The 14,465-nt window shown below is 39.6% G+C and overlaps 1 protein-coding gene and 1 long non-coding RNA gene across 12 annotated transcripts in view; one reads left to right on the plus strand and one right to left on the minus strand.

Moving 5' to 3' along the window:
- NAV2 (neuron navigator 2) overlaps positions 1 to 14,465 on the minus strand; it is a 649,830-nt gene that overhangs the window by 128,402 nt on the left and 506,963 nt on the right. For 9 of the 10 annotated variants that reach the window (XM_043547852.1, XM_043547853.1, XM_037899955.2 and 6 more), the window contains 4 exons: positions 12,369 to 13,476; positions 8,633 to 8,745; positions 4,308 to 4,416; positions 2,089 to 2,478 (listed from right to left, as the gene is read on the minus strand). In XM_043547852.1, the coding sequence (XP_043403787.1) occupies positions 2,089 to 2,478; positions 4,308 to 4,416; positions 8,633 to 8,745; positions 12,369 to 13,476 (1,720 nt within the window). The remainder of the gene's footprint in view (positions 1 to 2,088; positions 2,479 to 4,307; positions 4,417 to 8,632; positions 8,746 to 12,368; positions 13,477 to 14,465) is intronic. The other variant, XM_043547854.1, reaches the window with a different exon arrangement.
- The window catches only part of LOC122466105, a 62,419-nt gene that overhangs the window by 39,246 nt on the left and 8,708 nt on the right, over positions 1 to 14,465 (plus strand). For both annotated transcript variants that reach the window (XR_006291369.1, XR_006291368.1), the window contains one exon: positions 4,928 to 5,015. This is a non-coding gene — a long non-coding RNA (uncharacterized LOC122466105). The remainder of the gene's footprint in view (positions 1 to 4,927; positions 5,016 to 14,465) is intronic.

Consider the following 14,465-nt stretch of genomic DNA (forward strand, 5'->3'; position numbering starts at 1 on the left):
CATTTATATTGTGAAAAAGGTGTAAAGACAGAGAAAACCATGACAGCTCTCTGCAGACAGGCTCATTTATATTGTGAAAAAGGTGTAAAGACAGAGAAAACCACAGTTCTACCAAGGTCATTCTTTTTCACTGGACAGGCCTACCCTACTGTTCAGCAGGCATAACCTGAGAGAATAGATGTTTTTGCCTTAAACTTGTTACTGTCCACTCCTATCATAATCCATGACTTGCTACAGATGAGATGTTCAGAGGTCCAGCACTAGACCCATGCACCAATTAAATTCTCAAAATAGGGCCTAAGTAGGACTAAGGCGGTGACGTCGGTCTTCCCGCTACACAGGGGTATTTTACCATATGAGAATAAACTTCTCTCAGTTATATAGCTAAAACCAGCCCTTCCCTTCAAATTACATTCGCTATCTAGAACCCACACAGATCTTGCACTAGGGTCTTTTATAATGACCACAGCAATAGTCAAAATAATTTTCTTTCTCTTCTCGTCAATTTTACAGCTTGGGGTGAAGGTCGTTTGTCTTGAGGAAAGAGTGGTAACTTTTAGTACAATAAACACTGCAAAACAAAGGTATAAGCTGCTTTATTTTGTGTAAATATGGGTGATTTTAGGGTCTTTGTATACTAGCAACTAAAAGTTCCTTACATAAAATAGAGAATTTACTACTTCTCCAAATAGCTTTCCCATTGGATTCTTTAGTATATGATCCCTAAAGGAAAAAAGAAAATGTAAGTAAAACTTCCAAACTCTCTGATAGAACAGAGTGAATTGTAGGTTTCCAGGGTCCTCTGTGGTTAAATTTGCTGAACCTTGTTTCATAATAATGGTCGCATATTCGTAAACAAACAGCTGGATTCTAGCTTTCTGTTTCAGTAAGAGGCTCCAAATCTTGTGACAAAGCCATTGCTACTATAAACAATACCAAACTGTTAAAGATTTTAAAAAAGGATGTAATGTTGCCAAAAAAGGAAAAGACTAGTTATAGAAAAATTATCATGTTCACATCAATGATCATGAGTTTTGTAACATAAATCAAATGCTGATGTATTTACATACAAATGAGTTTCCCAGCCAAAGAAATGCTAAAATATTGACATAAAATCTTGCAAAGTTTAAAAATTGTACATCATTTAGAATTTCTGCATTTTCATCAACAACTTGTTCCTTAAGTTGCATCTTGCATACTAATATTTTCCCCATCCACTGAAATGTAAAAAACACATCCCTTTGGTGATCTGAAAACACATGAATGTTCTACTGCAAGTTCAGAGAAATCACTGGGATCCACAGACAGCAAATACTTTCAGTTGCAATGTAAAAAATGCCACAATTTCACCATCTTGTGGGGACACTGAATACTGCAGCAAACATCTGACAACCATTGACCCTAATTCAGGAAAGCATTTAAGCAGCCCATGAGTATGTTCTTTTTCAGGAACACACTAAAACCTGCTTAACTTTAATCATGTGCCAAAATCCCACTGACTTCAAGAAGAATTAAGCACATGATTAAATGATTTGCTGTATACGAATGCTTTCCTGAAAATGGCGCCAGAGAGAAGAACCTGTGCTACATACACACTTTGCGACATTTACTAGAAATATGTGACTAATTCACTTAAAATACCTTTCTTTTTCCTCACCTGAAATTTTGATTACAACTCAAACGGAAATTGTGTCGAAGTTTGAAAAAAGTTGGGATTTTACCCCCCACCATTTTCAAACACGTCTAACAATTTGAGATTCTGTCCAGACCTTAGGTGCCAAGATTCCGTGGGAAAGGCTCTTCCTATAAGAGTTCTAGGTCAGGCTGGCAGATTCAAGAGATTCAGAACTAATTACAGAAACTTCTGATTTAAGTGTGAAAGGAAGATAGAGACAGCATGAGTAAGACTCTAGCCACCACTCATTCAAGTATGGCTGGGAGCTTGCTCTCCATATTCCCATTAAAAATGGGCACAATCCCTTTGCTACCTTTAAGTAGCCATTTAAATGGATCGATTTAAAGCAACAGTATAAGACTGTAAAATGCACAGTTCCATTATGCACGAAGAGCCAAATTACTTTTACTTACCCACTCGTAATGTCATCAGTCCTTATATTCTTGCCCAGAACATCGCCATCACTCATATAGCCTGTGGCATCCATGCTGATGCTTTCAAGATCTATTTCATCACCGCCCTTCTCTGAGATGTCCATGTGACAAACGTTACTACCACGGGATGCTAGCTGTCTCCTCAAAGGCGCTGAATACATATAACGCCCAGACTCAGTGTTGATGAAGCGGCTGGCATTGGCTCTTGGAGGATACCCATTTCCCATTGATGGAGCATCACCTGCCTGAAGGCGGGGGCTGGACTGCCCAAGTCTCCACGATAAAGGTGTTGGTCTTCCAGTCAAGCTGAGAATACTGCGACCGCTTATTTCAGTAGTGACATTGGTGTCAAACGTGGTCTCCAATGTGCTTAAAAAAACCCAATTGATTTAGTCTTCACTGAGATGGTATAGAACCATTAGATTTCAGGTCATGCTACTGCATACATCATAAAAGAATGCAACTTCCAAATAGCGGCAAAGGTATAAACTGCAGTTGACACACTTAACAGCATTTGCCTAAAACAAATCTCTTCATGTATTTTACACAACTTAACAACACTACTTTAAAAATAAAGGGTCTCCCTAGTCAGGCCATCAGTGTTGTGTTGGGGAAGGGAGCAGAAAGAGAGGGGGTTATTTATTTACTTATTTATTTACTTATTTGTATGTTTAGGCATTTTTGGCATGGGTTCTCCCCAGTATCCAAGCACAACTTTTCCTCTTTCAGTCAAACCTAACCCATAATTGATGCTGTCACCATTCCAGGCAGGAGGCTTAAGCTGATAAAAAGACCACTTTTGATTTTGAGCAGATATTTTTATGATCCCTTCTCTCCTTTCTAGCTGCATTAACAAAATAACCTATCCGTTTGGAGATGCTCAAGATAGCTAACAATCCTTCTGCCTCTCTCAATGAAGATTTAAGGGGAAAAATAGTTATATAAAGATTAGGCTAATTTCATATGTTTTTCCAAACTTAAGGATTTTGTATCTATTTACACAGTACTTTGATTTTCAATTTCACCTCATGACCACTAAATACATTTTCCAAGGCTCAAATGTACACTATATTCTTCATGCCTGTATAGGCGAGTATATTGCTTCCCTTCAATGACAAATGCTAATATAGGCTGTCTATTTTCTCCTCCTCCTCGAGAGCTGCAGTTTCCCTCTCCCAAACCAACCCCGATTTCCTTTCTGGCTGAATATACATACTGTTACCCTCAGTTATACTGGACTCTGGCTAACATGGACTAAATGGGCTCAGGCTACTCACAGCATGACAAATCCTGTGGAACCATGAGCAGGCCTGTGGCTACAGTAATTAAATCATAATGAGCTGTCACTTTAATCGAGACTTTAAAAGGAGAACAGATGCACTGGGAGTTCATCTGTGGAGGCACTGGCACTGGCTTAGCCAAACTACAAACCTTCATCTGCTGAGCTCATTTAGGGCTTCATCCTATGAAGGGTTCAGCATTGTTAGTCAACTGAAATTGAGGGAGCTGAGCACCTCACAGGATCAGGCCCTTCATGCGGCCAAACATCATATTCTCCTAAGCCTCTTGTTGAACATTTAAAACAACAGCTCATAGAACGTTCAAATGTAATCACAGCTTTTGCTTATCTTGAGCATATTTTAAATATTACTGGAGATTTCTAAATACTGCTTTACTCAAAAAAATTGTACATACGCATCACTAATAATATTATAAAGCTTTGTTTGTCCAAAGACCAGTTAGGAATCCAAGTTATGCACTTTATCAAGTAGGTCAAACACAGTTCACCTGCTTGTTTAAACAGCATATTATAGATCTGGGGAGGGAAATGCATTAAAGTCACTCATAAGTAAACCAAAGTAACATTTTAAATGGTAACCTTTGCACAATTTTATTCAAACACCACCTAATGTAGTTAACAAGCATTGCTCTTTCCATGACTATTTTTCTATATCCAACCATCCTGTTCCCTGCACCACCACCACTTACTCTTCATAAATCTTGACAAATACTAAACAAGGATCAGAAGCTGTGCTTTCAATAAAAGAAAAAAGAACAATAAATGCTTAGCCAACTTAATTTCCTCCATTGTCAGTGTTAATCATTTTTGCAGGGGCACAACCCAGCCAGAGTCGGGACAGGTATTATAAGAACACAGTTATTTCACTGTTCCATAAAGAAGCAATTCATGCCACTACCTGTGAGAGACCTGGGTTCCCCTTAAGCTGGACATGGTCTCCTCTAAGTTCTGTCGAAGATCAGCAATGTTCTTGACGGTTCTCAATCGTCGAGTTTCTGGATCCTCCCCTATGAAACAACAGAACTTTAGAAGGAAAGAACTAGCCCACATTAATTAGCAATAGCAAAGACATGCATTATCATCTCTTCACGGCTCTGAGTCAAGCACAAATCCCCGCCTTTACATTATTTAATATCCCACACTAAATATGATGTAGGATTTCATTCGCTGCTGGAAGGAGCTTTCCATTGCCTTGGCCAGACTGAGGAATAGCGCTGCATTGTTAACTTCATTTCATGGGCTTTCTTTGAACCATAAAGTAATCAAATATTTTTGTATTGGACTTTACTCAAACCTCCCAGGTACAATTTTGCTTAAGAGCCAGAATGGTTAGAGCATATGGCAGTCCACTCCATCCCTCCCATACTGGCATGATGAACACGTACTTGATGAAGACTGTTCTTTGCAAGGTTATCATCTCAGTAGATATCCTTTTCTCATTTTAAATAAATCAGATTCATTATTAGAAAGCTGCTGTTTTGGGAACAAACTAAACCATATCTATTAATTGCTCCACAGGTGAATGCTGTACCAGGTATTCCAGCAAATGCAGCCTGCCCAGCTTCATCCTGATATTTCATTCGTGTAAATGAGCTTTACAGAGGAGGTATGGTCACCAGCATGCATTATGATACAGAGAAAGTTTTGTTCTGTTTTTTTCGTAGGAACTCAAATTAATTTCCCTTGCAGGCTGTAACAAATTCAGGTCAGCATGATTCATGTTCCAGTAGCGAATTAGCGTATAACAGTATAGAAACCTTCCAAATTAGACCTGCAATAGTCAAGAACACATTGATATGTTACTTGAATCCTCAAGGCCATAACCACTATTTTTTGGCTTTGCATAAGAATTCTTTGCCATTTTTGTTTCCCTAAGGAAATTCTTAAGGAATTCCCTAGGATGGTCCATTCGAAAACAGCATATTCCCTGTTTTTGGACCAGAAAAGGAATCTACTTCCATTTTATAAAACCTCCTAGTGGCCTCAGTGGAATTTATTTTGCTTACTTGTCCTCTGAAATTGATTCATAACCACTTCACTGCTAGCTCAGATATAGTTTATCTACTTAAAAGCTCCGTAGGTGTTAAAAAGAAGTGACTTATGATTGTTAGTGGTACCAAGGTGCTTGCTGTCAGCATGGAGCATAACCGAACTAGAAAACCTCCACACTGGATATAGAAGAAAAAAAAACCCTGCTAATTAGCTAGGATCATTTCACAGCAGGCAATGAGCTCATTCAAAAGGTTTACAACAGACAGCTAAATAGCAAAATGCTTCATAACCGAAATTTAGCTATTTTTGATAATAGTGCAGTCTTAATACTCTTGCATGTTCTTGAAGTGAAGCCTTCTTCCCTAAAGGCTCCCATGAAACTGAGTTGAACTAATCCACAAAATGGTTAGTTCAGATGAGAATCTACACACTAAAATTAAAATTTCTGATTTAAATAAAGACTGAAAACAGCCTCCAAACAGTTGCTGCTCTTTAAGAAAGCTTCTCTCAACCCTTGAAGTAAATTTAGTGCTTGTGCAAGGTGCCAAATTGCTAGCTCTGGAGGATAAAGACCTACAAGGCATCAGTGCAAATGTCCCATGCTGCTCCACCAATCTGCCTCAGCTCTGACTTGTAGGGATCATCTCTAGGGAAAAGAAAGTAATTTCATGTTCATCCAGCCCTTGGCCTTTCTGAGATAGATAAGAAGGGGCCAATTATTGTCCATGTTAGTGATGTTTTTCCATGATGTGGACGCTCTCTGGGAACCAGATTGATACCAATAATGCATTTCACATAGGCCACCTAACCATCAGATAGTTATGGCTTCATCACTACTGACCTGATAAGATTGGAAATAGAAACTTAATAGAGCTCAATTCTCTAAGCCATAGAGTCTCTGGGATGTAAACATTTTTATACACTCATTAGTCTGCAAATTATTGCAACACTAAAGAACATTTAAAAATAATATTTCTAGGACTATGGCTGATATCTGCTCTTTCCACAGATTATTTCTTTTGTAACTATGAAGGCAAGTTCTAGATAAGCTATTAAGAACACAGACAAGAGGCTTAGATGAGGTAAAAGCAATTAAAGTTGTTTGCTTTGAGACTCACAAAACTAAATTGTGACAATGTTTTTCCAAAGAGAAAGTCATATTCAGACATCAGTTTTAAGCTCTTTAGAAGACATTATATTGACTTTCATTGAAAATATCCAATTAGACTACACTTAAGACGTTAATCACCTTCTTTACAAGATTTTTCTCTTCATGAATATTCTGTATATTGTCTGTGAACTGTTTACTTCCATTTCTCCATATATATATACACACTCTTCCCTCTCCACACACACATGTAACTCATTAGCATCAATGTTTGTTACATGCATGAATGAACAAAACAAGAGACATAAAAGACTTATTTATTTCTTAAAATTTTCCTCTCTTTTGGAGTTGAGGAACTGTTTTGTCTGTTCTCCATTAATGCTCCTTGATTGAATACCACTATCTGTTGACTTTGGCTTTAAACAATTTCTTCTTTGGATCCATACTGTTTGATATAGAGATTGTCCTACTGTTGTGTACTGTTGGATCTTAAACTAACACATATAATAAAATAATAATATTTGAAATTAAATATTATCTTCAATTAAGGGCTCTGAAAACCCTCTGTAAACTAGATATTATTACCACATTACCAAATGAGATATATATTTCATTTTACCCATTTGTAAAATGGAAATAATATACAGAGTTTGGGAGGATTGCCTAAGATAACACACGGATTAAGAGGCACTATTGAGAAAACTCAGGAAGCCCAATGCTTGTTCCCCCTATTCTAACCAACAATGCACTGCCTCCTATATTTATGTATCACTGCAGGAATGTTCACAAGGACTATGTCCCTAATGCCATTTGTTTGTCTGTTTAATATTTCATGCATTTACATATAAATTATATATGCAGATATGTGCATACGTGTACTCCTGCTGCTCTCCTCTTCCCCAATGACTCTTCCTCTTGGTTCTGTGGCCAGCATGCATGCATGCATGCAGGTATAAACGTGGCAAAGGCAGAATATATAATGAAATTAATATGAAATATGAAATTGAAATATGAAATTAATCCAATTGTGAAGCTTATAGCCACATGACTTCCCAAGCAAAAGGATCAGTTCCAAAGCTCACATTAGACTGGAGAATGCACAAAATAACTAGATAAAGAACTCTATAGTGATACCTCAACTGTGAGACATGTTAAAGACATACTTAGTTTATAAACAAAGACACACAGTTCTCTAAAAACAGAAAGAAGGATGGAGGGTGGAAACACATCAAAGATTTACAAGCACAACTCACATTTGTACTGCAATGTTGTTGCTAAAAGTCACTTGGTGAACATGTATTGTTAATTATCAGCTATTCCTGGCAGTGGCAGGAATTTTAGAATACACACAACACATGAAATTACTTTACAACCCATAGCATCTTAATCGCAATCAATTTCAGCACACTTCTTATTCAATAGACACAGTAAATTAAAATTGGTTTTATATTTCTCACTGCAGCAATGGGAGTGTTCCCATTAATTTAGTCATCAAATTGATGAATGCTGTAGAGAGATGATTTTATGGTGAATGAGAAATTGCCAAAACTCCAAACTTTCAAAACAAGAAATAGCTTGTTAACCTATTGTTTTAAATCTGGGAAATGCATACATGAGTTGAAGCTAAAGTACACTACTTCTCAAATTATTCAGACGGAATGTGACAATGTTGGGATTTCCCCAAAGTTATAAACTAATGCAAAATGCCAAAGGAATGACTTTATCTAATCCACAGTCTCTGAAGTCTGATATATTAAAAAATGGAAAACATATCAGGTACATAGTTCCTTAGGGGTTCTTGAGGAATATTTTAGTCTAATCTGGCAAGACGCTGAATGTCTGCTGCAAGGTGCTAAAGCAAGGTATTAATTACCCTCAATTCCCAATGATTTCAATGCTCAGTATCTTGTAGAACTAAGCCCCTGGTGTCCAAAATCTGATCTTTACCCAGTTTCTGTTTCTGAAGGACCAAATATTAGAACTCATCAAAAACAAGGCATTAGGAATAACCACATATATTAAATTGCCCCCTAAAGAGAGGAGAAGCAAACTTCATTTAGCCCAGTCTCATTCATTATATACAATTCACACAATTAGTTACCTAAACATCTTCCAGGACCTACCTGAAAGGTCTTCGAGACCAGGCTGTCCAGTTTTAGTATAAAGAGCAGTATCCATGCTCACCCCTCCCATGCTGGACTCAGCTGTTACATTCCCTTCATTGTCTGTCTGTGATCTTAAAGGCAACACAAATAGAGATATGCAGTCACTCACCACCAAAAATATATCACGTGTAACATTGATAAAACTGCACCCGCCATCATCCACTGTGTCCTTTTCTCTAGAATACACTAGCAGACTGACTTTACATAATTCATTAGTCCCATGTTGAGCTATGTCCTAGAAACGGAAACAGGCACTGAACTGTAAAAAAAAAAAATGAAATATTCATAGTCAAATTGTAGACTTCACAGACCCCCAGACACTAAGACATTTCAGATTTTCAGCAGCACACACTGGGCTGAAACCCTGATCTTCCTTAACAATAGAGTTTATAAGTGACAGTTCTTCACACCTGTGCAGAATTCCGTCTGTTAACTAGCAATGCCACCAGCTCTTTTTTAAAAATAAACAAATAGGTAAAATAAAACAATAACAATTGACTGCAAGAAGAACTTTGGACATGAGATTATTCAGTGGAAGGTGATTTTCTAAGAATCTGCTTTTCAGTTATGTATTAGCATAAATCTGTGATCACTTCATTTTACTGGTTACACTGTGTTTTGGATCAGAGGACCACAGCAGTTAGCAGTTAGAAGTGCAGCCCCCTTTAAGTGCAAGAAAGAGTTCCTAGATAGGAGGACACCGAAGGTATGTTACTGATACTGCTCTTGATCTCAGCTAAAAGACCATGTGGAAACATACAAGAGGGTAATTTCTCTGTTTGCAGTTTAAAAAAAACAGGAGGAGAAGTATATTTACAACAGATTATCTGCTTCTCAGCTCCTTGTGTAGGGGTTGTGAACAGGGGGAGGGGATGGCTAGATTGTTCCTGCTCTCCGGTGATTCCCAAATAGTGAACTGCCCCCTTACAGCTATCGCCTACTGAGATAGTTTAGAACAAACCTGAGGCCTCTCTTGTAACATCTCAGTGTAGCAGTCTGTCCCCTTCTCGTGCTGGCTGGGCCACAAATACAGGTTGATGAGCCTAACGTAGACTTAGGTAACAGAGCTGGATCTTTGAATTCATGCAGTAGAGACCCATGCATTAACATCCCGATGTGCCAGATTCAAACCCTGCTGCTGACATCCCACCCTGGAGGGCAGGATCCCAAGATCAAGAAGATACACTAGCTCCTTTGGGAGTCCCCTATAGCTGTGTCTAGCACATACTGGCTCTTTGGGGCAGAGACCATCATTTTGATCTGCATCTGTACAGCTCCTAGCACAGTGAGGTCTGGGTCCATGGCTGGGGCTCCTAGGCACTATGGTAATATGAATAAATAACAATAACAGTCTAAGGCAGAGTTTAAAGTTTGGAACATAAACTTTAAAATGATGCTACACATTATATTCTTCAGGTCTTCCAAATAGTTACACACTATTAGTGATTGAATCCCTTTTTATTAAGCATGGATTTACTTTTCCTCTTCATTTTTCAAGAAAACAAGATAATACATTTTGACCTTTCACTTTGACTTCTGGCTGGGCAAGTAAATATGATTTTTTTTCAAGTCTGCAGCAGTTTTTCTGGCAGAGTTGTACAGTTTGTTTTGCATTCTTTTGAAAGGTCAAATAAATATTACCTTGAGACTACCAATCTGTTATTAGAGTTATAAAAATTGTACGGTTAGCAGCTCAGCTGCTTTCATGCTTCAGATGATACTGGTACTGAAAACACTGAATGGAGATCAGCTCCAAGTCAGTTATTACACTGGATTTTATTTTAGCTTTTTCATCAGGACATTATAGTCATAAACAGACACCAATCCAATGCCTAACTCACCCTTGCATGTTCGTGGGGGTACGAAATGTCACAACCGAGAGCTGATCATGGATACTGGGAGGGTATTTGAGAGGCCAGCTCAAAATGTTTTTTAATTTTGTGCCCATTTTTTCAAAAGTGTGTGTGTATATATACATAATGAGCCTTTTGGCTATTATGCAAATCAGTTTAACATATGTTATGTCCTATGTTGGGGGACAGGCTCAAACACAGAGGTCTTTTCAATCTTTATCTACCGCATTATAATTCTAAGAACTGCACTGGCACGCTCCAGCTCAAAAGAGAGAGCTGCACCCCTAATGGGTTTATAAACAAACAGCAGGCTTGGTCCAGCTCGCCATCAGGCAAACGTAAGATGCTGCACTGGTGAAGATTTGAAAATAGTGGGTTTTGGAGCAGGGTGAATCCAGAAATTTTAATATGTGTTTTAATAGTGGCACCAAGAAGAATGAAATATTAATATGTATTTTAATCAGGTTAATCACTCACAGGTGGCTCTAGAGTGACCAGATATCCTGATTTTATAGGGACAGTCCCAATATTTTTGGCTTTTCATAGAATATCAGGGTTGGAAGGGACCTCAGGAGGTCGTCTAGTCCAACCCCCTGCTCAAAGCAGGACCAATCCCCATTTTTTACCCCAATCCCTAAATGACCCCTCAAGGATTGAACTCACAACCCTGGGTTTAGCAGGCTCAAACCACTGAGCTATCCCTCCCCCCTATATTTTGCTTATATAGGCGTCTATTACCCCCCCACCCCCGTCCTGATTTTTCACACTTGCTATCTGGTCAGCCTAGGTGGCTCATTTTCATGTGCTGGCACAGCAGAAAGCACGCACAGCTTTTTACAAATATCCTGTACAATGCAGAAAAAACTGTATTGGCCTGACTGTGCCCAGCAATGGGCAGGTGCCCAAGGGGAGGGGGCAGAAGGCACAAGGATCCCACTTTATGTTCCCATATAGGGGCCAAGCACACTATCAATCCTTTTGCTTCCCCGAGTGCAAGGACCGTTCCATGCACCTTTGCTACAGATCTATGGATGAAGCAGGGCTATGGCCCAGCTCCCCTGAGTCAACACCTACCAACGGAGCAAAACCCACTCATGGGGAAATGAATGCTTGACCCTAACCAAGGATCGAGCTGCAGCCATGCTCTTCCTTCACTCCTAGGCCTCATCTCCACTACGGACATTTTCTAAACATATCTCAGCATTGCAAACACTGAGCTAGCTTCACTACTGTTAGCAACATCACGAGCACCGGTGTAGAGGGGCCACCAACTCCTGCAACCATCTTTAACACGATGACATATAAAAGCCAGTCTAATCAACACAATGTTAAAAACGACCAAAGCAGCAGCTGGACTATCTACACGAGGGCGCCGAACAGGGCACAAACTCCAGTGGAGCTGAACTGGTGTCTCCAACAGTTGGACGTTTTAGACAGAGCCTTGCAGACATCATACCCGCCAAAGGCACAATGCCTATAGAAGCTCCCAGTGCTACATTGCAGCTCCACTCTACCCACCACAGGCTAAGACTGCCACAGCTGAACCATATAAACATTACATCTAAAGCACACACACTGTATACATACTATTAATACGTCAGTATCATAAAGTCAGCGTTAACCAAACACGGTGTCTGAGGCAGCAATCATTTACTTATTAACTGTTGGGAACTATAACTATCTCAGCGATGACTGTTGGGTTTTAACAGTAACCTGATAAATTATGTCACTTTTTAAAAAGAACTGTCAGCACCAATGCAACTGCTGTACAGTTTTTCTCCCCCTGCCTCCAAGTACCCATATCATAAGTAGATAAAAATTTCAGGTTCAAAACACCCTACCTGTACATGAAAGGAGCTACTGTGGCAGTGTTCGGGTGGTTGTATTGCTGTTGTGGATGAGGTAGCTGAACACTCACAGTATTGCTTCCGGTCGTCTGTGTGGTACTCACTAGCCCATTGACAGCTTGGGTGCTGCTGCTACTGTTAAGAGCAGACACCCCTCCTATCCCTTTTCCTTCTGAGGAGGCTAAACTTGAAGTGGAACTGGAATTCCTGCTGTCTAGTTGGGTCTTCTGATGAGAGAGCCCTGAGCCAGGTTTCCCACTGCGGCTTCTCTCACCTTCCTTTGCAGAAGTTGGGGCACTTGAGGATTTCCCTGTGGTGTTTTTCATTCCTGGTTTTGGTATGCCACTGTGCGAAGAGGCAGAGGCCTCCTTCTTGGCACTATTCAGCTTTCCTCCTTTAGGGATAAAGCTTGCAATCTTGGAGGACTTTTTTGGCATCTCTGTTGTAGCTGGTGCTGTCTGTTCTTCTTTTGGCTCCTCTTTCATCTCCTGCTTCTCCGTTACGGATATCCTTTTTGCAATGTCTTTGCTTTTATCCTTTTCCTTCTCTTTCTGCTTCTCTTTCTCATTACCTTTTGGGGAACTTTTCTTATTAGTCAGTGCCCGGCTAAAAGTTCTTTGTGCAATGCCCTTCAGTGCAATTTTGGGGCTACTGGATGTTGGTCCTGGGTTGTTCATATTTCGATTTACAGCATCTATCTCTTCACTTTCCTCAAAGCTGGGAAGTGCCTCTAGTCTTTCACAGCTAGTGTCCCGAGACCCTGAGCACTCAAGGGATGTTCCTCCTGCTTTGGAGCCTCCTTTGCTATTGAAGAGTTTTAATTTCTCAAGCATGGATTTTTGACCATTGGGACTTGCTTTGACCATTTCTGAAGGTGGTTTTGGAGACTCTGGAATTGGCTGCTTTACAGATAACATGGAAGACGTGGCTGTGTGCTTCGCACTAAGGGACTTGCTGCGCCAGGGTTTAATGGCAGAGCTGGGCTGGGGTATGGCTGATGAGTTATTGCAACTAACAGCATTTGTACTGCTGCTGCTTTGAACTGAAGATGGTACATTTTCATTCATTCCCGTGGACTGGGAGGCTGTACTGTCTGCTGGCTCTGGGAAAAACAAACAAAAACAGTAGTACCTGGTATTAAAACAGCTCTGACTAATGCAATTCCTTTCCACGGTAAAAGGGCTGGTGTTTTAGACTACTACTATTAGGAAAGAAAGAGAGATTTCTCATTGTATTACAATACAAGTTGTATTACAAACTACAGCAGTGTCACTAAACAAAATAAGACTTCTGATTTTTTTCTCCCCTCAGTAAAGTAGCAAACTCTCACTATGGCAATTTAAATGTATTCATAGTTTTACAAACACACCTAAATGAAGGTTTCAGAGTGACAGCCGTGTTAGTCTGTATTCGCAAAAAGAAAAGGAGTACTTGTGGCACCTTAGAGACTAACCAATTTATTTGAGCATAAGCTTTCGTGAGCTACAGCTCACTTCATCGGATGCATACTGTGGAAAGTGTAGAAGATCTTTTTATATACACGCAAAGCATGAAAAAATACCTCCTCCCACTCCACTCTCCTGCTGGTAATAGCTTATCTAAAGTGATCACTCTCCTTACAATGTGTATGATAATCAAGTTGGGCCATTTCCAGCACAAATCCAGGTTTTCTCACCCCCCTGCCCCACACAAACCCACTCTCCTGCTGGTAATAGCTTATCTAAAGTGACCACTCTCCTTACAATGTGTATGATAATCAAGGTGGGCCATTTCCAGCACAAACCCAGGGTTTAACAAGAACGTCTGGGGGGGGGGGGAGGGTAGGAAAAAACAAGGGGAAATAGGTTACCTTGCATAATGACTTAACCACTCCCAGTCTCTATTCAAGCCTAAGTTAATTGTATCAAATTTGCAAATGAATTCCAATTCAACAGTTTCTCCCTGGAGTCTGGATTTTAAGTTTTTTTGTTGTAATATAGCAACTTTCATGTCTGTAATCGCGTGACCAGAGAGATTGAAGTGTTCTCCGACTGGTTTATGAATGTTATAATTCTTGACATCTGATTTGTGTCCATTTATTCTTTTACGTAA

This window comes from Chelonia mydas, chromosome 6 (assembly GCF_015237465.2).
Source record: "Chelonia mydas isolate rCheMyd1 chromosome 6, rCheMyd1.pri.v2, whole genome shotgun sequence".
In the NCBI taxonomy this organism is placed as follows: Eukaryota; Metazoa; Chordata; order Testudines; family Cheloniidae; genus Chelonia; species Chelonia mydas.